Source organism: Bos indicus x Bos taurus, chromosome 12 (assembly GCF_003369695.1).
Source record: "Bos indicus x Bos taurus breed Angus x Brahman F1 hybrid chromosome 12, Bos_hybrid_MaternalHap_v2.0, whole genome shotgun sequence".
NCBI classification, from domain to species: Eukaryota; Metazoa; Chordata; class Mammalia; order Artiodactyla; family Bovidae; genus Bos; species Bos indicus x Bos taurus.
In genome coordinates this window covers 60,326,702-60,353,352 of record NC_040087.1, presented here as the reverse complement: position 1 = coordinate 60,353,352, position 26,651 = coordinate 60,326,702, and the positions used below count along the sequence as shown (strand labels likewise).

General features: G+C 35.1%; 1 protein-coding gene across 1 annotated transcript; it reads left to right on the top strand.

Moving 5' to 3' along the window:
* Nucleotides 1-13,871: 13,871 nt before the first annotated feature.
* On the top strand, nt 13,872-22,522 carry SLITRK6 (SLIT and NTRK like family member 6). Its single transcript, XM_027557790.1, has 2 exons — nt 13,872-14,485; nt 16,865-22,522. The coding sequence occupies exon 2, from the start codon at nt 16,888-16,890 to the stop codon at nt 19,414-19,416; it is 2,529 nt and encodes an 842-aa protein (XP_027413591.1). The 5' UTR covers nt 13,872-14,485; nt 16,865-16,887; the 3' UTR covers nt 19,417-22,522.
* The last annotated feature ends 4,129 nt before the right edge of the window (nt 22,523-26,651 follow it).

The window sequence follows — 26,651 nt, the reverse complement described above, 5'->3', positions numbered from 1 at the left end:
CCCTCTAGCCACTGACACTGTTCAAGGGTACTCTAGTCAGTTTTTGACCCATATGTTTCTACTGCATGGTTTCAAGGAAGAAAATGTAAAAAGTGTAACTTTTGCCTCTGATAGATCAATGTGATATATTTTAATAAAATAAGTAGAATTAAATTATGCCTTGTATGTTATTGAACATATATTCAAATTCATAAAACATTTTAATTACTTTTTGCCAGAAGCCTACTGGAAAATATAAATCTATTTTTATTTCTACATGGATACAAGTTTCCAACTAACACTCTAATTTGCCAACCAATAATCAATTATGTTAAAGTCACAAGGATGTTGTGAATTTACTTGTATTGAAAGCATTTACTTAAAATAGTGTATACTCTTTTTATGTCTCACTTTTTGTAGTGGCCTAACAAATTTCTTTTATATTTTTATCTCTGAGGGAACTATAAAATATTTCAAAATTATGTTAGTACACAAGCAGGAAATGTTAGAAGAAAAATTTCTAAACAACTTAAAAGAGAAGATAGTCACTGACTGACAGAAACAAATAAAAGACTCAAATAGTAAGCATAAGTGTTTGGTAAAAGCTATAGGACAGAGGAGAAGGAGAAATTAATATTTTTTGAGGCATTAAAGAGGTGTTCCCTAAGGTCTTCACGTATGTAACTCTTAGGTATTGGAGGAGTATTTTTAATAGGTGAGAAAAGAGAAGATTGAAGGAAACAGTTAAGTCCCAAAAAGTCTATTTCTAAACTATCAGAAAATTCAAAGCTAACAACAACAACAAATTCAATTCTTTCATTGAAATTTGTGAGCAGTAGGAAACAGGCTTAGTAAATAAAAAATGTAGCGATGTGTAGCATCTACACATCTACACAAGAAAAATTTGAATTAGAAAAATTATCCTAAGTGTATGCAAGAAGAAATATTAAGACAGCTGAATAAATAGTGTGGATAAAATGAAAAACCAATGTGAGAAAGAATAAACATTTAGGGAGAAATAACAGAATTTCAAAATAAATTGAAAGCTGCATTGGTAAAAATAAAGAGGTTCTAAGGATTGACACTGAGGTCACTGCGAAGATAAACTGATGTTAGTGATAACATCAGAACACAAGATAATGAGTAGTCCTCTGGAAGATTGTGAATTATTTTCTGAAAATATGGTTCACTACATATTAGGATGCATATTTTAATTACAAAGAAAAAGGCACTATTTCAATTTTACACTTTTTTCAAATCTCCTATATATTAAAACTTATAGTAAAAGGAAGATGTGTTTTCAAATATATTTACTAGAAATGTAATATGGTATCTGTAATCTTTCTAGTTAAGAGAATTTAGATCAATTTAAAACACTAAGCATTTACATTCAGTGTATTGTTAAAATTACTATCACTGTATGATGCTATCTCTCTATATAATATATATATATATAAAAATTTACATTCAGTGTATTGTTAAAATTACTATCACCATATGATGCTACCTTTATATATATAATATATACATATATTATATATATAAAGTCTATATGTATTTAAATGAATACAAATAAACTCTGTTCTACTTTGCTCATACAATATTAAGTTTAAACAAACAACTAGAATCTTTGCTTAATATTTATATAATAACTATCTGGATATGATATTTAAAGATTTAAAAATAAGCATGATAATATACAGGCTTCCCAGGTGGCGCTAGTGTTAAAGAACCTGCCTGCAGTGCAGGAAACATGCATTTGATCTCCTCCAGGAAGATCCCCTGGAGGAGGGCATGGCAACCCACTGTAGGATTCTTGCCTGGAGAATCCCATGAACAGAGTAGCCGGGGGTGGGGAGGCGGGGCTACAGTCCATGGGGCTTCAAAAAGTCATACACTACTGAAGCAATTTAGCACAGCACATGATAATATACACTAATATATAATCCCTAAATAATAAAAATATACAATGCAATATACATCATATATAAGAAATATACCTCTCTATATATTCCAATCCACATGATCCTGCCTACTAAGTGATATAAACTACCATTTACAATGGTAATTGTTTAATATTAGATGGTTTAATACATAAACGAATACATAAGTCAATTAAATATATCCCCCCTTATTCATTTAAGAAAAAAAAAAAAAACTAAAATCTATAGGTTATCCAAAGTTTTATTAAGTGTATTGGTCAAGATTCAACAGGAGTATCAGTTCAGTTCAGCCGCTCAGGCATGTCTGCTCTTTGCGACCCCATGAATTGCAGCACGCCAGGCCTCCCTGTCCATCACCAACTCCCGGAGTTTACCCAAACTCAAGTCCATTGACTAGGTGATGTCATCCAGCTATCTCATCCTCTGTTGTCCCCTTCTCCTCCTGGCCCAATCCCGCCCAGCATCAGGGTCTTTTCCAATGAGTCAACTCTTCGCATGAGGTAGCCAAAGTATTGGAATTTCAGCCTCAGCATCAGTCCTTCCAATGAACACCCAGGTCTGGTCTCCTTTAGGATGGACTGGTTGGATCTCCTTGCACTCCAAGGGACTCTCAAGTCTTCTCCAACTCCACAGTTCAAAAGCATCAAATCTTCAGCACTCAGATTTCTTCACAATCGAACTGTCACATCCATACATGACCACTGGAAAAACCAAGCCTTGATTAGATGGACCTTTGTTGGCAAAGTAATGTCTCTGCCTTTGAATATGCTGTCTAGGTTGGTCTAACTTTCCTTCCAAGGAGTAAGCATCTTTTAATTTCATGGCTGGAATCACCATCTGCAGTTATTTTGGAGCCCCAAAAAATAAAGTCTGACACTGTTTCCACTGTTTCCCCATCTATTTCCCATGAAGTGATGGGATGAAATGCCATGATCTTAGTTTTCCAAATGTTGAGCTTTAAGCCAACTTCTTCGCTCTCCTCTTTCACTTTCATCAAGAGGCTTTTTAGTTCCTCTTCACTTTCTACCATAAGGTTGCTGTCATCTGCATATCTGAGGTTATTGAGATTTCTCCCGGCAATCTTGATTCCAGCTTGTGCTTCTTCCAGCCCAGCATTTCTCATGATGTACTCTGCATATAAGTTAAATAATAGGGTGACAATATACAGCCTTGACATACTGCTTTTCTGATTTGGAACCAGTCTGTTGTTCCATGTCCAGTTCTAACTGTTGCTTCCTGACCTGCATACAGGTTTCTCAAGAGGCAGGTCAAGTGGTCTGGTATTCCCATCTCTTTCAGAATTTTCCAGTGTTTGTTGTGATTTACACAGTCAAAGGCTTTGGCATAGTCAATAAAGCAGAAATAGATGTTTTTCTGAAACTCTCTTGCTTTTTCCATGATCCAACAAATGTTGGCAATTTGATCTCTGGTTCCTCTGCCATTTCTAAAACCAGCTTGAACATCTGGAAGTTCGCATTTCACGTATTGCTGAAGCCTTTTTTGGAGAATTTTGAGCATTTTACTTTACTAGCGTGTGAGATGAGTACAACAGTGTGCTAGTTTGAGCATTCTTTGGCATTGCCTTTCTTTGGGATTGGAATGAAAACTGTCCTTTTCCAGTCCTGTGGCCACTGCTGAGATTTCCAAATTTGCTGGCATATTGAGTGCAACACTTTCACAGCATCATCTTTCAGAATTTGAAATAGCTCCCATGGAATTTCATCACCTCCACTAGCTTTGTTCATAGTGATGTTTTCTAAGGCCCACTTGACTTCACATTCCAGGATGTCTGGCTCTAGGTGAGTGATCACACCATCATGATTATCTGGGTCATGAAGCTCTTTTTTGTATAGTTCTGTGTATTCTTTCCACCTCTTCCTATTTCTTCTGCTTCTGTTAGGTCCCTACCATTTTTTTCCTTTATTGAGCCTGTCCTTGCATGAAATGTTCCCTTGGTATCACTAATTTTCTTGAAGAGATCTCTAGTCTTTCCTATTCTGTTGTTTTCCTCTATTTCTTGGCATTGATCGCTGAGGAAGGCTTTCTTATCTCTCCTTGCTATTATTTGGAACTCTGCATTCAGATGCTTGTATCTTTCCTCTTCTCCTTTGCTTTTCACTTCTCTTCTTTTCACAGCTATTTGTAAGGCCTCCCCAGACAGCCATTTTGCTTTTTTGCATTTCTTTTCCATGGGAATGGCCTTGATCCCTGTCTCCTGTACAATGTTAGGAGTATAGAGATCAATGAATTTGTCTAAAGGAGTGACCTTACACAATCTTGGGAGCTAGTCAAGTAGTCACCATATCGCTGATGTTGTCTGTGCATCCAATGCTGCAGCCTCAAGTCCACACAGCAGGCAGTCAGAAATAGAAGATTACAGGCTGAAATCCAGGCAACTGCATGCTGGAGCCCCATAATAACAAGTTAAGAGTTCAATATTTTAGGAATTTAACAAAGAATAGAATAGTACTATCAATCCTCAGGTCAATAAAAAGCAGTATTAAATTACTTATTAAATTTGCTGTGAGAAGAACTAAGTGATCAGAAATCAATAATAGCACTTCCCTGGTGGCCCAGTGGTTAAGAATCTGCCTTGCAATATAGGGGACACTGGTCAATCCCTGGTCTGAAAGATCCCACATGCTACAGGGCAACTAAGCCCAGCTGCCACTGCTCCTGAGGCTCACGCATCCTACAGCCTATGCTCTGTGACGAGAAGGCATTGCAACAAGAAGCCCACACGCTGTACCTAGAAAAAGCCTGCACAGAAATGAAGACCCGGAACAGTCCAAAATTGTAAAAAAAGAAAGAAAGAAACTGATAACACTTAAACACTTTGTCATGCCTGCTGGGCTTGTTCCCGCAAATCTCAATCCTGCTCATGTTTGTTATTTCAAGAATCCAGGGGTATGGTGGATGTCCACTAACATCATTGGCACATGTTCACCCCTTCAATTACTAAGATACACGTTATCTATTATGGACTGGGGTGGGTGGGATGGAGGGAGACATGAATATTATAAAGGAAATACTATGTACCTACCTGGGGAACTTTAAGAAATATATGAGGTCCACTCTAAGTGAGGAAGAATACAGAGCTCCTCCGACACAGAACATGAAACATGACTCTGATCCAAAGACCTTCTGATTGTATACTTCACAAGAGGCTCTTCCCTCAGGCATATCTAGAGTAAGAAGAGAATACTTGATATAAACCAATTTCCTTTTAAGACCAGTCTTTATACCCAATCTTAGTTCTCTTTGACACAGAGCTAGAAGAAGCAAGTATAGTTAGCATAATGTAATAGTCAAGGCTATGGTTTTTCCAGTGGTCATGTATGGATGCGAGAGTTGGTCTGTGAAGAAAGCTGAGTGCTGAAGAATTGATGCTTTTGAACTGTGGTGTTGGAGAAGACTCCTGAGAGTTTCTTGGACTGCAAGGAGATCCAACCAGTCCATTCTGAAGGAGATCAGCCCTGGGTGTTCTTTGGAAGGAATGATGCTAAAGTTGAAACTCCAGTACTTTGGCCACCTCATGCAAAGAGCTGACTCATTGGAAAAGACTCTGATACTGGGAAGGATTGGGGGCAGGAGGAGAAGGGGATGAAAGCGGATGCGATGGCTGGATGGCATCACCGACTCGATGGACGTTGAGTTTGAGTGAATATTCCGGGAGATGGTGATGGACAGGGAGGACTGGTGTGCTGCAATTCATGGGGTTGCAAAGAGCCGGACACGACTGAGCAACTGAACTGAACTGAACTGAATATGCTGTAGAACCTATTAATACACACATCTCATCACTCTTACAGTTTTTCAGATACATCTAAATATGTATGAGCCATATATATGTATGAATGTGTTAGTCGCTCAGTTGTTCCAACTCTTGGTGACCCCATGGACTGAAGCCTTTAATCCCTGTCCGTGGGATTCTCCATGCAAGAATACTGGAGTGGGTAGTCATGCCCTTCTCCAGGATATCTTCCTACCCAGGGATCAAACCCAGGTTTCCAAAATTGCAGACAGATTATTTACTATCTGAGCCACCAGGGGAACCTCCACATATATGTATATGCATGAATAAATATAAATAACTCATCTTTGTGTTTTCCACTTATGCAATGATTTGCCCACAACTGTCAATAAAGTTTACACATTGAATGACATGTTTTATAAAACTATTTTTTATTCAAAAGGACAAACAAAAGTGTTTTTTCAAATCTGTTCCTCTTATGTAGATGATTAACACCTGATCTCATTATAAATCATGTCCACTTATTAAAATATTTGTGCTAAGTTGCAGCATTATCCGGAGAAGGCAATGGCAAACCACTCCAGTACTCTTACCTGGAAAACCCCATGGGCGGAGGATCCTGGTAGGCTGCAGTCCACGGGGTCGCAAAGAGTCAGACACCACTGAGCGACTTCAGTTTCACTCTTCACTTTCATGCATTGGAGAAGGAAATGGCAACCCACTCCAGTGTTCTTGCCTGGAGAATCTCAGGGACGGGGGAGCCTGGTGGGCTGCCATCTATGGGGTCACACAGAGTTGGACACGACTGAAGCAATTTAGCAGCAGCAGCAGCAGCAATGTTATCTGATGAAAAAAATGAATTCTGAAGCCATAAATGAACTTGGTAGATTAAAAATCTAGATTTTGCCCTTACCAGTTCTGTAACATTGTACAAATAACATTCCTGCTCCAATTTTCTACTGTAATAATAATTGTGGAATTCGTTTGTTCAAAGAGTAAAGGTGTTACTATAATTAGAGTGATCACATTAGTTACAGACATGGGGAGTGCTCTTAGTTGTATAAAATGTTACTTGTTATTAATATTAAATAACTAAGGTTAAAAAACTGCATGTTTAGAGAGTAAAATTTGAACAAGTTAGCCTACTTGCCAATTTTTCAGTTGTTAAAAAGTTTTTTAAGTACCCACTAGAGGGTGCTGAAAGAGAGAAAAAGCTTTAAACCAACGGACGTGTTAGGAATGTCTCCTAATTCTTATCAATATTATACCAATATTCAAGATTACTTTTAGATTGAAGATCCTTATTTTCATCCCTCCCCCCATATCAAGGATTTCTGCTAATTTCAATGATTTTTAATGTTTTGGTGAAAGCATGTGTTTCTGTGTATAGGAAGAAAGAACAGGTAAGTGCTATTTTGAATTTCTTCTGTTTTTAAGCTAGATAAACTGTGTTTTTAACATTGCTTTAAGGCTAAAAAAAATGTTTAAAGCTGTGAAATTTCTAAAATTTAATGCTCTTAAGTTTGATTACATTACAGGTACATATAAAACTACTTTTTAGAAATGCCTCTGATTATAATTAGCCAAAAAAAAAAAACTGTAAAATATTTCAAGGAGTATTTGCTTTTCTATAGTCATGTGACTTCAAATTTAATACTATTTGATGCTAAAGGAACTAGAAGTCCTTCTTAGTTCAAATGAGTGTTTTATGAAGATTAGATTTTATTTCCCCTAGAAATCTGGTATGATATATCTAAAATTAACTTGATTCTTCCCTCTGTCCTTCCCTTCGTAAAAAAAAAAAAAAAATGGCTGTCTGCCAATTTAAACAAGTTATAACTTCTTATCGGAGAAGGCAATGGCACCACACTCCATGGGTTGCTGATTCTTAGGTCTTAATTTTTATTAGAATCTCTTAAGTGCTAATATTTTTTAGTATTTGTTACTTACTCTGTACCAAATTATCCATGTCCTGTTTCGATACAGGAATACATGAAAATTTTAAGTAATACTTCACTTATTTTCCTGAACATAAAGTAAACATAGAAATGTTCAATGGGATATGTATACTTTCAAAATATGTCATAAGAAAGCTGCAATTATTCCAGAAGATATTCCAGATATATAAGAAAAAGTATATGGTAAAAACATCAAAAGGATAATTAATAAAAAATTTATGTTTATTTTCATGTGGGTGTGCAGGGAAATGATCAATGCATTTTTTACATGTATATAGATTGATTCTGAAGCAAGAGTTTTCCCTGGCTATCTGAGTAAATTATTTACAACTCAGAAGTTAATTCTCTTAAGTTCTGTAACACTTTGAAAAATATTACATAGCAAAATGCAAAATTTCTTATCTTGTTTTGGAGTTTTTCAGCATGATTTCCGTTAACAAAATAAGCCAAAATTATTCAGTGGAATTTGTCACTAACAATTAATCATTCACTTTCTTGGTTAATATTAATATTCCAGTCATGACATCAATAGTTTAGTGTCCTTTTATATTAACAGTACTGTTACTGAGTTAAAATGCAAAATAAAAAATGAGTCATCTGTTGAACTATATACTTATTTTCAACAAACATGTATACCTTGTTAATTATTTTCTTTCTTTATAGAACATAGATCTAATTGTAACAAAAATTATTTCTCTCTCTATATATATACATTATATTCAAGGTTATGATAGTCATAGCTTTATCTTATTGAAGTAAAATGAACTAAATGAGACTGACATTTTATAAAAATGCTTGAGTATCACAATTACAAGATTAAAAGTATTAAGTTTGCATCCTTCAGCGACACAGCAATATGTGCTAGTAAGAGACAGTGAGGTCCAAATGGTGAGTGGCAATAGGAAGACACCCAGGAATTTAAAATTCCCTGTAGTTAGTCCACTAAGCCTATCATGCATATTCAATTCAGTGGTATTTACCTACCATTACTATTAATCATCTGAATCCAAAGTAATTTAGTCACACAGGTTGTGTTAAAATACATGTAAGACAACATTTGGGAAGATCCATTGGGATAATTTTTTTTTTTTTTTGATTTTCAATGTTTATTTTTAACATTAGATTTTGTTATATGGACAGGTATTTTATAATCAATCTGTATATGTTCCTGAGAACAAGACGGTAAATGTCCTAAGATCACAGGATAGTGAGAACATACCAAGAAATTATTTGACTTGAATAACTGCTCATTTGACTGTTTTCTAAGTGCAATTCTAATACTTGGGGAAAACTATGAACAGACACTAGCCTTCCCTCAATGAATCTTTACAATCAATATAATAACACACAGTGTCTACCATTATCCCACTGGACCTGTTCCCTTACACACTCCTCAATATTCATCATAGAAATATCCATCAACAATTTTTAGCTGTTTTTTGTAAACTTTTTTTTTTTTTGAAAAAAGTCTTAGTCATCCATTTAAAGTAGGGGATTTTTTTTTTTTTTTTTTTTTTTTTATGAAGAGAAGACCACTTTTCAGTCCAAGCTCCCAGGAGAAAGTGTGTGGTTTGTTTTTAGTTTTGCCAGGTTAAGCAATGGTATCAAAGAGTTCCTTTGTGCCAACAGATTTCAAATCAAAACAGGAAGTTTTATTGTAAAGCCTGTCTTAGAATAAGGTAATTTCATTATTAGTTTAAACCTTTTCTCTCAGATCAAATTGAGCATGAAGGAAACTTAAGATTTAAATAACAAATGAACCTTTTTATTAAAGGTTCAATGCAAAAGGCAAGTTTCCCAAACACTCCTTCATGTGTCAATTTAGAAAGTATATCTATCATACTAATTTTTTCTAAGATGCATAGACTTTTCACTGAGAAGACATTATTCTTCATGAATGTGTGCAAATGTCCTCAAATACCAAGATGTTACTGCTAACATGTGAGAAAATCTATTCTCCCTCATACAAAGGTCATATTCCTTTAGCTAAATTGCATGTTATTGTCAGAAGTGAAGGTATCCATAATCATTATGTTCTGATTCTAACAGAACCAAAAAAGAAGTAATTACAGTAAAGAGTTTGGGGCCTCTCTTCCAGTGAAATGTGAAAGAGAATCTTAAGTTCAATATCTGGGAATCAAACTCAGAATTTACTGTATAACATGGCATTGCATAAGATAGATAACATTTTTTACTATTATTTTCTATGAATGACATTTGTGTATATAAGTAAAATTTTTTCAAGTAGACTTTACCTCATTATTATTTTAAAGAAATCTTAATTTGAAATGATAAAATGTATATAATTAGTGTATAAGATCTCTACATATCTATACATTTAGATATCATTTGCAAATATTTGTAATATTCAATCTCAATAGTATTATCATGAATTTGATTGTAATTCCCTGAGAGTACAGAGCAGATAGAGCCCACAATAATATGTTTCTCAAGGATATGTATTGTGTTTTTTCTTTTATGATAATGATATAGGTACTTTAAAAATGTTTGCTTAGAATAATTTCTTTAAATTCTTTCCTCAATGTTTACATTCTTTCTTAAAAGTATGAAATCACCAATACATATTCAAAGTCCATCTGTAGTATTATCATCCTGAAAGATTCACCAATTATACATTATACACAATTATATATATACACACATATATATATACACACCAATTATACACAATTCACCAAGTTATACATTCTAACTTCAGAGTATCGAAATATGCCTCAGTCTACACCAGCAGCTTTGTCGGTGGCTCAGTGGTACATAATCTGCCTGTCAATGGAGAAGCCTCAAGAGACGTGGGTTCCATTCCTGGCATGGGAAGATCCCCCGGAGGAGGAAATGGCAACCCACTGGAGTATTCTTGAAAGGATAAACCTGTAGACAGAGGGGAAGGTTACAGCCCATGGGATCACAAAAAGTCAGACACCAATGAGCACACAGGTGCAGACTATACCACACTTGGTACAAAAGGCTTCTCTCTTCAAACCTTCCATTTTCTTAAGTTAAAATAAATCTGACATACATCTTCACTTTCCCACTTAAATGTGGCACAAAAAAGGTGGAGAGATGTTCTGAGGTAGAACTAGACCTAAACAGAATTAAAACATCTTTCACTATTATTTTTATTTTTCCTTTTTCCAGTGAGCAATCTTGGGTATTTTCATTCTCTTTGTTCCATATACATTATCAGTCTGATAAAATATTCTTTCATCTGGTCTTTGTCACATTGCATTTGTAAGATGATCCCCTCCACTACCTATATAAGCAGGGAAGGAGAGGCCTTCTCCAAAGTCCTGACAGTGAATGAACTGCATTGCCTTACACATGCTGTCACCCTAAAGGAACTAACACAAACTGGTATATTTCCTCTGACTGCTTGGTACTCTTCAATGTGACTAGAATACTTTCATGTTTACTATTTAAGATGCACATTCTAAAGAAGCATAACTTAGAAGGTATCATTAAAAATGATTATACCTTAAAATGTTTCAATATGGAGTCAGTAGGGCTAAACTTGGAGAAGGAAATGGCAACCCACTCCAGTGTTTTTGCCTGGAGAATCCCAGGGATGGGGGAGCCTGGTGGGCTGCTGTCTATGAGGTCACACAGAGTCGGACACGACTGAAGCAACTTAGCAGCAGGGGTAAACTACATGGAAAAATTACTAACACTGAGTGTTTATTATGATCACTTAAATTTATCATTAATACTTGGAGCAAGCTATGCTGGCAAAGTACTTTTCCATATAATCACTGGAAATTACAAATGTTAAATTCCATGGAGGAGGGCATGGCAACCCACTCCAGTGTTCTCGCCTGGAGAATCCCATGGACAGAGGAGCTTAGTGGGCTATGGGCTGGTCCATAGGATCACAAAGAGTCGGACATGACTGAAGCCACTTAGCATGCATGCATGCAACAATAATTAACACACTGGCCATGAGCATTTTGGAAAGGATGGCTGCATTATTGACTGAGTGAAACAACTGAGGAATTACAGTTAACAAAAGATAGAGATCGGTGGATTTAGCTACTAGGCTTTGGTAAAGAATCCACCTGCAATGCAGGAGACTCCAGTTCAATTCCTGGGTCCGGAAGATCCCCTGGAGAAGGGAGAGGCTATCCACTGCAGTATTCCTGGGCTTTCCTTGTGGCTCAGCTGGTAAAGAATCTGCCTATAATGCAGGAGACCTGGGTTCGTTTCCTGGGTTGGGAAGATCCCCTGGAGAAGGGAGAGGCTACCCACTCCAGTATTCGGACCCAGAAATTCCATGGACTGTGTATTCCATGGGGTCACAAAGAGTCAGACACAGCTGAGCTACTTTTACTTCACTTCACTTCATTGTGAATGTGTTAAGTTGTATATTATTAAGTTTGAGGTAATACTAAGTAATGCATTATCAATATTACCCCTTTGAATTAAGTTAAAAGTTAAAGAATTCTTCTCAAACAGAATGCTTACCTTAACCTTTATGTTCCCAACAAAGAGAGTTATTCCAAAGGCTTTTATTCACTTCTTTCCCCTCTGACTATTGTATAGTTAACTAGTAACTTACACATGAAAAAAAATAACATGTTACATATAGGTAAAAGACTAAAGATAAATAACATCAAATATATGCTAGGTATATATTATGAATAAAATCAACACATCCTCCAGCTGGAGAAGATATTCAATTTACAAAAAATTTCATTCCATTTGTTCTCATATGGCTATTTGAACAGCTTTTCCACCACAGACTGTACTTCAGAGCTTTTCTCCTGTGATTTTACCTCTAAAACCTAAATGAATGCATTTGGAGAATTATGTCTACAGTGTTGGGAGGGAAATTATTCTAGTTCCTTATTTTCTCACTGATTCTATTTTTCGTCACCACCTATCTAAAGCATTAGACTGATTTAAGTTAACTTGACCCTCAGCTAGCAGTAGACTGTGGCAAAAAGTAATTCCCTTCTTTTATTCTTTTATTCCCTTTATTATCTCATTCCTTATCTTTACTCTATATCTCCACACTCTCATCCATATTATAATCTCTTTCTACCTTAAAAAACATGCTATTAAAATAAAAGATGAACTTAATGTATGAGAAACTGTATAATATAGGAAACTGAGAATATTAGAAATTGCCTTAAAATCCTTAGCTTTTAAAACAACTATTCCACAGATGTGAGAACTTTGTGAATCTGAGTGCATAACTGCAGACAATCATTAAATAACAACCTAATCTTATATTTTCCTGTTTTAATAATATAAGCTGCATAACCTCTTTTTTAAAAAGAATAGCTGTTGCTGAAATGGGACCTACTAAAATATAGGTAACCTCTAGAACCTATAGGCAAGAGAGTTTCTAAACATATACTGTTTCAAAATCAATCAACGACAGCATTTAGTGTATTAATTTTGGCTGTGGAAAAAGTTCAGGTTCTTGGAATGTAGGTAAAGAAGAGTGATTCTTAAAACACAGGCATTTGGGGAAATAAAGAATCTTACAGTTGAGAGTTTCATTGGTGATAATTCAGAAACTTTTAAGAGCTGAAGAAACAAGTTAACTTATTAAATATTATATTTTAGGAAAAAATGCTCCCAGAGTTAGTATCATAAAAATCAGGTTATTATAACTGCTATATATTGAAATCAGTACATGATGAAGATGCTTGTTTCATTTTATCTGGAAAGACAATTTTATATTTTTGAGACTGATAAGTTGTTTTCAACTAAAGAAAACCATGTATAATTAAGATTCTTGCATGCATTTTTAAATGATCATATCTCCATTCCAAATAAATACTATCTACCTGAAAAAAAAAAAAAAAACTTCATTTCTAGTCTCATAATTGAACACTAGCTGTAGGGAAAGAAATAATGAAGTATAAAATTTAAGAGTCTCAGACATGAGGCTTCAAGTTGCTTTTCAAATGGTAAATACAAAACTACAAGTATTTCAGGAAAGTGGTTCATGCTAACATTTTAAGATTTAATTAGTACACAATTTCAACCTAGAGTACCAGTTAAAAAAAATAAAACTGGAGCTATAGGTATCATGCTTGCAGTTTTTCTGAACATGTGTGCTAACAGTACAATACTGTGCTAGATGAGACTTTAGTATAGTGTATGATTTAGTCTGCTGTAGTAACAAAATATTATTAAACATATGTCATTATTTGCATCAAAATTCACTTGCACTATATTTGGTATTTAAACGGAGAGGAAGACCGTTTGCAGGAGGAGGAGTTGAGTCCCAAGGTGGAGCTGTCTCTTGTGTTAAATGACACTGGCAGATTAAAGCGCTCTGATGGGGAAGGGCTTAAAGGCTGAGTCAAAAGCCAAGAAGTCTCTTTATTTACGCCTACCTCCCAGCCCTTGGCAATGTGACTAACAACAAACTGAGCTAACAAGAAAGACTAGAACGGGAGGAAGGAGAACAGTGCTGCAGCTTGGATCTACAGCCTAAGAAAGCAAGAGTGATCAATCTCAGCTCTGTTAAACATCTTGTTTGTTTACTGCATGTAGCAGCTTGCAAATGGTTAACTATATGCAAAAAAAGTCAGCATAGCTGTGAAGTATGCCGTGAATTTTAATTGGGGAATAAAAGGACAACTGCTTCAGGATGATCTAGTATGCAGTCTGCTTGAAATGTTTTCAATGAAATGCTCAGCATTTTGTCTTGGACCAGAGGTTTTAACTTTATGAAGCGATGGAACTTGCCAAAAAGTGATATTTGAGAAGAAAGAACACGGTGGTTGGTGTTTTCTTTTTTAATAAAGAAACTGAATTTACTTTGAACATCTCTTCCAGCTGTGCATTACAGATAACGTCAGGAAGTCTCTGCTTTACAGGTAAGATGAATGTTTCCAGGATTTCCTTATACCTATTTTTGCATTATTCTAAAGTGATTGAATATATGTTTGCCTCTCTAAAAAAAGAACTTTGCATTAAAGGATATCCAGTTTCTTTCCTGTTCACTGGCACAAGTAATGCGGTAGCAGATGCCTGTTTTTCTGTGAGCAGCAGACATCTAGACTAACAGCTGGCTTTAGAGAAGAAGTAAAATAATCTGCCACTATTTCTTTTACAGCATGCAGTTTGTTATTGGAAACTAACCTATGTGTGCTCTGTGAAGGAAAGATTACTTCCAAAAACCATTGTTGAATCTCAAATACAAGCAGAATATCAAAAGATTCTTTGTATATTACACACCACTTTTACTTTTTCCCGACTTGAAAATATGTAAATGGAGATTGTTTTTTACCTCTTTAACACAGTATCTCTATACTATCAACATAGAACCACTTTTAATATTTATGTGTATTTCTGAAAACCTTAGAAACTGTTCCCTACTACCTTTTGAAGAGCATAAAATGCATGTGAGATAAAAATAACAAGAAATTCTCATCTGGAAGTTATTCACTATCTTCTTAAGATGCGTTGTCTGGTGAAAGAAAGAGTATTCTTTCTTGGTCATCTATGGAGAAATATGGAGATTAGCTGTGAAGCTAATCCACAAGTTGAAGACTCCAACCCCAAGCTGCTTGATTCTAAGCATAGCCCTCAGAGTTGTTTAAAATCAAACTATTTCCCTTTGGAAACATTCAGTCAGCTAACTTTCCCTTCATATAGAAAGGCACTACTCAAATGTTTCATGTCTTTGGTTGTCTTCTGCCTTTCAGAAACTTCATACTATACATGTTTTCAATAAGACTGTGTATTTTCATGGAATGGAAGTTTACTTTTGAGATTATTGATTCAGTTTTGGGATGTATTACCTGACTGTGAATTTTAATTAGATTCAAAATTACTGTTTACATCCTATCCAGACAAATGAAAGCATCTATCATTTCCAAAATTTGAATAGTTACAAGATGTGGTGTTTGTTTATGTTTGAATTTAGTCTAAATTTAAAAAGCACTATTTGAAGGAAGGTAATAAAATTAGATACATTAGAGTTCAAAGTATTTACCACACCACTGCTGTTATTTTAGAGTTAGAATTTCTTTTAATTGCTGTTTCAGATCCATGTATTAAATTTTTAAGGAGTTGGGATATGTGATGTGTTATCCTGAACTGTCAGTTTTTTATTTATCAAATCAGAGAGATCTTCAAATATTTTTATAGAGTGAAGTATGTTTTAGAGTTCATTGTTTGCATCATTAAGCCTTACAATAAAGATCAGCTGCTTAATTATGAGATATTCAGTGCCCTAAAGCCTGGTTCAAGACCTCATTAGGAAGTCATTTATTAGAAGTTTATATGAGGTATTGTTCCTTCTTTTGTAAGAGCCAGAAATGTGTGTCATATGTCAGTTTTTCTTCTTTAGTTTTTATGATGTTAACCTTATCCACAGAATAATTTAAAAGTAACAGTGAATATTTCACCTCTAGAAATTAAAGTGTGAAATTTGAATGGATACCTTTAAGCATATATATCTGATACTTAGGTTTATACAAACTACCCTAGACAGCATAGTTAAAATTCTTTTATAAAGGTTTACTTTACTACATAGACATATGTTTCTCAAGTTTTTTTAAATAAATAATGGAATTAATATCTTAAGCCAAAACCAAAGCAGGTTAAACACAGTTATTAGATGTTATATTGTGATATCCAGTTCAAAAATAGAACTAAAGGAAATGCATACATACAGTCTTTCTATCATTTTTGAATTTCCTACAGGTTTCTCTGCTTCTGGCTATCTCTAGAGGGGTGGGAGGTGGGAGGGAGTTTCGAGAGAGAGGGAACTGATTCATGTTGATATGGTAGAAACCAATGCAATATATTATTGTAAAGCAACTGTCTTCCAATTAAAAATAAATATAAAAAAAGATTTATCTAGTTTAAGCTAAAAAAATGAAAAAGTTAAGGTCTTCTCAAATACATACCTTTGCATCATATCAAGTTATCAATGGTCCATTTAGCCAACACCCCTCACATCTGTTAAAATGCAATTAGTTGGTGATATGAACACAAATTGATATACTTGAAGTTATCCTTGACCTAAATTTTAAATTGTTATCATAATGCAAGTTAAAAGTAAAACAAATCTACTGGTCATATTTGTAAAAAATAAAAGAAAATGTAGACTCAGCAATGCACTTATGTATTTAAGATAATCAATATCTTGCCTATTAGGAGAAAACTTATCATTTTGAAAATGTCAGCTTCATCTCCTCCCTGCTGCTGGCCACTAAAGCCCATTGCTATTGCATTGTATTTTACAGAATCAGATCCATCACATGACAACATGAAGCTCTGGATTCATCTCTTGTATTCATCTCTCCTTGCCTGTATATCTTCACAGTCCCAATCTCCAATGCCCTCTGCCTCAGCCAGAGGTTCTTGTGACTCTCTTTGCAACTGTGAGGAAAAAGACGGCACGATGCTAATAAATTGTGAAGAGAAAGGTATTAAGAAGTTATCCCAAATAAGTGTGCCACCATCACGACCTTTCCACTTAAGTTTATTAAATAACGGCTTGACAGTACTTCACACAAATGACTTTTCTGGGCTTACCAATGCTATCTCAATACACCTTGGATTTAACAATATTGCAGATATTGAGACTGGTGCATTTAATGGCCTTGGCCTTCTTAAGCAACTTCATATCAATCACAATTCTCTAGAAATTCTTAAAGAGGATACCTTCCATGGACTGGAAAACCTGGAATTCCTACAAGCAGATAACAATTTCATTACAGTGATTGAACCAAGTGCCTTTAGCAAGCTCAACAGACTTAAAGTGTTAATTTTAAATGACAATGCTATCGAGAGTCTTCCTCCAAACATATTTCGATTTGTTCCTCTAACGCATCTAGATCTTCGTGGAAATCAGTTGCAAACATTGCCTTATGTTGGTTTTTTAGAACACATTGGCCGAATATTGGATCTCCAGTTGGAGGACAATAAATGGGCCTGCAATTGTGACTTATTACAGCTAAAACTTTGGTTGGAAAACATGCCCCCACAGTCTGTAATTGGTGATGTTGTATGTAACAGCCCTCCATTTTTCAAAGGAAGCATACTAAGCCGGCTGAAAAAGGAATCAATTTGCCCCACTCCACCAGTATACGAAGAACACGAGGATCCTTCTGGATCATTACATCTGGCAGTAACCTCTTCAATAAGCGATAGTCACATGTCAGCCAAGACCACATCTCTTTTAAAACCACCCACCAAAGCACCAGGTTTAATACCTTATATTACAAAGCCATCCACTCAACTTCCGGGACTCTACTGTCCTATTCCTTGTAATTGCAAAGTACTCTCCCCATCAGGACTTCTAATACACTGTCAGGAGCGCAATATTGAAAGTTTATCAGATCTGAAACCTCCTCCACAAAATCCTAGAAAGCTTATTCTTGCAGGGAATATCATTCATACATTACTGAAGTCTGACTTAGTGGAATACTTCACTTTGGAAATGCTTCACTTGGGAAACAATCGTATTGAGGTTCTTGAAGAAGGATCATTTATGAATTTAACAAGATTACAAAAGCTTTATCTGAATGGTAACCACCTGACCAAATTGAGTGGAGGTATGTTCCTTGGTCTCCACAATCTTGAGTATTTGTATCTTGAATACAATGGTGTTAAGGAAATATTACCTGGAACCTTCAACCCAATGCCTAAACTGAAAGTACTCTATTTAAACAACAACCTCCTACAAGTTTTACCACCACATATTTTTTCAGGGGTTCCTCTTACGAGGATAAACCTTAAAACAAACCAATTTACTCATCTACCTGTAAGTAATATCTTGGATGACCTTGATTTACTGACCCAGATTGACCTTGAGGACAACCCCTGGGATTGTTCCTGTGACCTGGTTGGATTGCAGCAATGGATACAAAAGTTAAGTAAGAACACAGTGACAGATGAAATACTCTGCACCTCTCCAGAGCACTTACACAAAAAGGAATTGAAAGCACTCAATAGTGAACTTCTTTGCCCAGGTTTAGTCAATAACCCATCCCTGCCAACTCAGACTAGTTATATCATTGTCAATACTCCTACAACCACAACTACAGCTGATAATATTTTTAAATCACTTACTGATGCTGTACCACTATCTGTTTTAATACTAGGTCTGCTGATTGTATTCATAACTATTGTGTTCTGTGCTGCAGGGATAGTGGTTCTTGTTCTCCACCGCAGGAGAAGATACAAAAAGAAACAAGCAGACGAGCAGATGAGAGACACCAGTCCTGTGCATCTCCAGTATAGCATGTACGGCCATAAAACAACTCACCATACTACTGAAAGACCCACAGCATCACTCTATGAGCAGCACATGGTGAGCCCCATGGTTCATGTCTATAGGAGCCCATCCTTTGGCCCAAAGCATCTGGAAGAAGAAGAAGAAAGGAATGAGAAAGAGGGAAGTGATGCAAAACATCTCCAAAGAAGTCTTTTAGAACGAGAAAACCACTCCCCACTCACAGGTTCAAATATGAAGTACAAAACCACAGACCAATCCACTGAATTTTTAACCTTCCAGGATGCCAGTTCATTATATAGGAACATTTTAGAGAAAGAAAGGGAACTTCAGCAACTGGGAATCACAGAATACCTAAGGAAAAATATTGCTCAACTTCAGCCTGATACGGAGGTACATTATCCAGGAGCCCATGAAGAGTTAAAGTTGATGGAGACATTACTGTACTCAAGGCCAAGGAAGGTATTAGTGGAACAGACTAAAAATGAGTATTTTGAGCTGAAAGCTAATTTACATGCTGAACCTGATTACTTAGAAGTCCTGGAGCAGCAAACATAGAGAGTTCAAGGGCTTCTGCAGAAATGCTGTGATTCTGTCTTAAGTCCAGACCTTGTATATAAGTGCCTTATATGAGTGTGTCATCAATCAGAACTTAAGCACAGCAGCAATCCTATGGGAAAAGAAAAAGAAACTCAGGGATCACTGGGAGAAGCCATTGCATTGTCTTCAGGCAATTTTGTCTATCCCCAATAAAATAAGTCCTTGCATGTAAATCATTCAAGGATTATATTAATATTTTCCCATATAAGTAAAGTGTTTCATAGATGTCCTCTTGCACATCTAAAAGGGTTTAATATTTAACCCTTAATTTCTTGAGTTATATTACCCATGGATTAAATAGAATTGGATTTTTGTCATTTGAAAACTCTAACAGTAAATGTAGTTATAATATGTAAGACATGTATTGTTTATAAAATCATTATATGTACTTACAAAAGTATAAGTTGTTAGATACACCAACTTTTCTTGCAATAAAGGCAAAAGGAACTGGAACTTTAAAATTAACAAATAGTAATAGAAAAGAAAAAAATGGGAAGTTGAATTACATAGGGTATGAGTGGCTCAAAACTTTGAAACTTTGAGAATTAAAAAATGCCACTGAAATGCTTTCTGAATTTAAAAATAAGAATGATTAACAGTTCAGGTGGAATGAGGAAGAAAAAATTTTGGTTTTTCTGCACATTTTGTGTGGACAATCTTCTTGTTAATGCTGCTGTGAACTAAGGTATGTCATTTGTGCTCAAAGTTTAATTCTTACTCTTGGGATATTTTGAAAATGCTACTGATATTCAACTGTAAATATGATTAGTGCATCTATCGCTAGTTTGGATTCTTTCATAGCATTAATCCTTTGTAAATTTGAATAATGAGATAGAAATATGTTTCTTGTGTCAAGTAATAATTCACTGGTGTAAAAAAACAGGAAAAATATTTTATTTTTATTGATGTACACTGATAGATGCCATAAATTAGTAGCAAAAGGCACGTCTAAGGGTAAGTGGTTTAAGTTGCCTCAAGAGTGGGACAATGTAGCTTTATTTTACAAGAAAGTATAGCTAGATTTTTATGAACTATTTATTCTGTACAGTTTTGTATATTTTTGGTTCACAAAGGTAATTATTCTTGGGTGCCTTTCAAGAAAATTAAAAGTACTGCTCACTATAATAAAACTAAAATGAAAACCCTTTTTTATATGTGCTTCTTCAATTAGTCTGATCTGTAATTCAGTCCAGTTAGGATTAACACATGCACATTCATGGAGGCACTTAGGCACAAACACACAAAAACAGGATTTCTATTTGTTGTCACACACACAGAGCATTTTCTTTACCAGGTGTGAGAAGGCCTTTCAGTGTCAGGATGTGATTGTCATGGAGCCCAACTAAATGGCCCATAATTTTCCCTTTCTGGCAAATCATTTTCCTACTTAAAACAAGTACAAATGATTTAATTGTCTTCTTTCTGGTTACAGAATCAATTATACAGAAAATTTTCACAAGGCAAACTATAATTAATCAAGGTATTTTAGTTCTGTGGTGTTCACCATTCAGATGCATGCACAGGATTAGGAAGGAACATATTTTCTATTAGAAAGGATGTTTTTAATTTACTTTATACTATTTTAGTGATTCATGAATGTTCTATTAAATGAGTTGGTTTTCAACATTCAACTGTCTGTGTGACTAGATAAATATACTTTCTTTCTTTGATTATGAAAGAGAAGACCTCTCTTTTAATAAAAACAGGAGGAGCCTGTGTGGAATGTATGAAGAACAGTTATGGGTCTATTATGACATCATATCACTAGGTTTCTAAAAAATCATTGCATATACTAATATAAAGCAATAACAAATTATGTATTAATAACTAAAAGATTCATTGAAAATCTACATTTCTTCATTAACCTTTAAGGTTGGAAATCAAAACAAGGGAAATCTTTTTTTAAGTAATGTTTACTAAAGGGAAATCTAGGTTCGTATATAGTACTTTATATGTTTATCCACTAAAAGTACTCAGCACAGTAATGAACAGTAAACCCTCCAAAGCATTAATTTAAATGTTACATTCTAAGGAAAAGAACAAAACAAGAGCAGAATTCATGTTACTGCACTTCTGCTCAGTAGAGTATCTGCAAGCATTTCCTGATTCCAATCAAGTGCACAGAAGTATCAGACCTCACTTGCCTGCAGGATCTTTGGAATGGATCCATGAATGCAGACAGAGCCATGTCCTGAGGAACATTCTTCTCTTTTGAGTGAGGTAAATATACTTTTTTTTTTTTTTTTTAATCTTTACTGTTAATTGCCAAAAGCAATAATATTCACTCAACTTAAAAATCAAAGACAGAACAAAGTTGTCTATGGTGTCATGTAAATATATCTTTCAAATTAGGTATAACCCCTAATTATGTAACATCAACCCTGTATGCTGTTACAAAAAACCTGAAAGAACTTATCCGTCAACCCAATAAAACCCTATGGAGTCTTGATGTTATTTACAATGATGCAGAAATAATTACAGTTTCCAAAGAGTAAGAGATTTTTAAAGCTTAGCTGTTTCTTTCACGATAGAACCTTTCTTATGTAATTTGTTTCCCTACTACAAGTAGTTGAGAGTTGGAAACTCCAGTGATGATCTTTAATTTTTAACAGGTCTTGTGACTTATGATAATCACTCAGAACTTTGGTTATTTTACCTGTATTTCTTATTATTCTCCCTGTCCCCTCACCTACAGAATAATTTTTATTATATTGCCTGGTTTATTACCTACAAGGCTAAAGTGGTCTCTTTCTGCAATTGTTAGATTCAAAATCCCAAATCATAATTCAGTATGCTCAACGTTTACAAATACCTGGGCTTTCTTAAAAGAGACTTTTCATCACTCGAGTTGTTTTTTTGTTTGTTTGTTTTTTATTTAACTAAACGTTACTCTTTGTTCACAAATGTCTGAATCTTGGATGTTTGTAGTAACATGATAATAGTGTATAATCATACTGGATCAAATCTTTTCGATTCTGTCAATCTGTTATACATAAATTGTATGCATCTGTATTAATGAATTATTTTCACACAATTACCATTAAAATACTTACTGGGAATTGAAGAGTGTTCTTCAAATATCTTCCATTGATCTCCATACTAGGATGATAATCATAACATATAAAAAAGGAATATATCAGTAACTCTGATTCTCCCTCTTGAATCAATCTTAAACCACAGAGGGACATTTTTCCTTCCTAATCAAATAATAACTAAATGGATCATCTTAGTGGCCTTTAAGCTGCCTGATCCAATTACTTTAAAAGGCTTAAGTTTCAAACCAGGATTGAAAAAAGTGATATGGCTATCCCCTGGTCATTAAAATGCATATTTTAATATACTGATATATATATATTTATGTATATGTAAATAATTATACATTTATATATGCGTGCTGTTAGTATTTAAGTCACTGCAGTCATGTCCAGCTCTTTGAGACCCTATGGACTGTAGTCCACCAAGCTCCTCTGTCCATGGCATTTTCTAGGCAACAATATTGGAGTGGGTTGCCCGGGATAGAACCTGTGTCTCCTGCACTGCAGGCAGATTCTTTATCACTGAGCCATAGGGGAAGCACCTTTTATAAATGACTACATACAGAGATTTTTGGAAAACTAATAAATAGGTAGATGATGGGTAAATAGTCTCAACATCATGTAATTTATTCATAATATTATTCTATGATACCTAGTAGATGTATAATTGAAGGTATTTTTAAAATAGTAAATACATTTCAAAGTTGTTGGACAATAAACTGTTTTCTTTAACATAAGCAAACACATATCGAAGGGAAGACCACAGTATTTCTCATTTATAAGACTTTCCACATAATTATCTTTGGCAGAAGCTGTTCTCTACATGAAAAGAGTTATGCATGTGCAGAAAACGCTGACCATTTAGAAAGAGAAGTTTGGATCTCCTGGTAATTGGGAAATGGTTTTAAAATGAATTTAAAGATTCTTCTCTATTTCTTTTCCCTGAACACTTTTATGTCAAATATGAGTGGCCACAGTTTTCTTCTTGAGAAGGTGGGATATCATAAATGGACACTATTTTATAATAAGAAAGGAGACAATTAAAAGAAGTCAAAGTGTTAGTCACTCTATCGTGTCCAACTCTTTGCAACCATGGACTGTAGCCCATCAGGCTTCCCTGTTTATGGAATTCTCCATGCAAGAGTACTAGAGTGGGTGACATGCCCTTCCCCAGGGGATCTTCCTGACCCAGGGATCGAACCCAGGTCTCCCGCATTGCAGGGAGATTGTTTACTGTTTGAGCTACCCCGGAAGGCCAATTACAAGAAGTGACCCTATATCCGGGCAGCCAAGTCAAGAATGATCTCTTTGATGAAGAGAAGACAAGTGATTAAAAATATAGTTATCTCTTTGTGCCTTTTCAATTCCATACAAACTGAAATACAGATATTTGTCCAAATATTCCCTGAGATTTATAACTACAATAAATAAAATATAGAACTGTTGTTTATTATCAACTTATAAAAGATAACTATATCATTAAAATTACATTAACAAATTTGTTTTATATGGAAATATATTCCATTATTTCTTTTATAGAACACATCTATCTTTTTAAAAATTGAACTTATTTATTACACGCACATCTATTATGTATATAGAAAAGGGGAGATGGTCAGATGTAGCTGCGCTGAGAGTATAAACAAACAGACAAATACTGCTGTTAGTGAATGTTCTTCAGTAAACTAGTGAATACAAATGGAACAATTCAAAACAACAAACTGCACACACATACATACATGATGCATTTCCAAGTAAAATGATTTAAAATTACAAACTTGAAGTAGAGAACTTTTATTTTAGAAATTTGAAACATGGAAAGCAGAAAACCTGAAGTTCCGCAAATAAGTATTGCCTCTTATTTGAAGGCACATCATGAAGGCACTACCAGTGAGAAAATTACTAGTAAATTAGTATGGTATTTTGAGTTAATTTTTTCATATAAAATCTCCAGGAATTTAATTGTCATGTCATCATATTTGATGTTATAAAGTTCTTGAACAAGTATTATATACAAAATGAATCATTCTGTTGCCAAGATGAACATGCCCGATTTTAAATTTGTGGTGTTATCAGTGATGATTTTATAATTAGTGAGTGGATGTTAAATGTATTTTTATCCTTTTACTTGGTATTATGACTACTCTAAGGATATACAAGTCTTCATTACTATGTTTTCATGACTCATACTGTTAAAAATTAATATATTGATATATGGTAGTATCTGAAAAGGAACAATAAATTTCAGAGGAACAATGACTATAGAAGGATAAGATCAGTTTAAATGCTATACACGATTTCCTCAATGAAGGCTTTCATGGATATATCATGGGCCCATTCCTAGACTTCTAAAGTATTTTGGTTTAGGAAATATATATTTGAAGACATTTCATTATGATGCAGGAAACACAATTCCATGTATCAGCACAAGATAAATATCTATAGTTTATCTAATTTTTTCATTTTACAAATACATGAATTAAAATTTTGCCTTAGGTTATTTACAGGCTATAGAGAATCACAGAAATGTATGTCTTCCCTTCGTACATTTTTCTGTTTCCTTGTTTAGGTAGGGCACACTTAACACTTCATGGAAGAAAAGATGTAAGTTTGAGTAATTTTAGACACAGGTTATATAATTCTCTAAATTATTCAAAATGTTATAAAAACACATTGACAATACAGCTAGAAAATTACTGAATACTCATTGGCATACTGGACAACAATACTAATTGGACAACACAAACATGTGGCAGGCAGAAACTCATTCAGATCAGATCAGATCAGTCACTCAGTCCTGTCCGACTCTTTGCGACCCCATGAATTGCAGCATGCCAGGCCTCCCTGTCCATCACCAACTCCCAGAGTTCACTGAGACTCACGTCCATCGAGTCAGTGATGCCATCCAGCCATCTCATCCTCTGTCGTCCCCTTCTCCTCCTGCCCTCAATCCCTCCCAGCATCAGAGTCTTTTCCAATGAGTCAACTCTTCGCATGAGGTGGCCAAAGTACTGGAGTTTCAGCTTTAGCATCATTCCTTCCAAAGAAATCCCAGGGCTGATCTCCTTTAGAATGGACTGGTTGGATCTCCTTGCAGTCCAAGGGACTCTCAAGAGTCTTCTCCAACACCACAGTTCAAAAGCATCAATTCTTTGGCGCTCAGCCTTCTTCACGGTCCAACTCTCACATCCATACATGACCACAGGAAAAACCATAGCCTTGACTAGACGGACCTTTGTTGGCAAAGTAATGTCTCTGCTTTTGAATATGCTATCTAGGTTGGTCATAACTTTCCTTCCAAGGAGTAAGCGTCTTTTAATTTCATGGCTGCAGTCACCATCTGTAGTGATTTTGGAGCCCAGAAAAATAAAGTCTGACACTGTTTCCACTGTTTCCCCATCTATTTCCCATGAAGTGATGGGACCAGATGCCATGATCTTCGTTTTCTGAATGTTGAGCTTTAAGCCAACTTTTTCACTTTCCACTTTCACTTTCATCAAGAGGCTTTTGAGTTCCTCTTCACTTTCTGCCATAAGGGTGGTGTCATCTGCATATCTGAAGAATAACCTCAATAAGAGATTTCTCCCAGCAATCTTGATTCCAGTTTGTGTTTCTTCCAGTCCAGCGTTCCTCATGATGTACTCTGCATATAAGTTAAATAAGCAGGGTGACAATATACAGCCTTGATCAACTCCTTTTCCTATTTGGAACCGGTCTGTTGTTCCATGTCCAGTTCTAACTGTTGCTTCCTACCCTGCATACAAATTTCTCAAGAGGCAGATCAGGTGGTCTGGTATTCCCACCTCTTTCAGAATTTTCCACAATTCATTGTGATCCACACAGTCAAAGGCTTTGGCATAGTCAAGAAAGCAGAAATAGAGGTTTTTCTGGAACTCTCTTGCTTTTTCGATGATCCAGCGGATGTTGGCAATTTGATCTCTGGTTCCTCTGCTTTTTCTAAAATGAGCTTGAACATCAGGAAGTTCACGGTTCACATACTGCTGAAGCCATACTTTTAAATTCAGAATTACTATTAATATTCTTCATGTTTTCAAATATAATTTATTAATCATTTAAATTCTTTCATAATTCTGAGAATCAAACATTGCCAAAATAATACAAAATATATAGTTCTCATAGTTCATTGATTTAAAACTT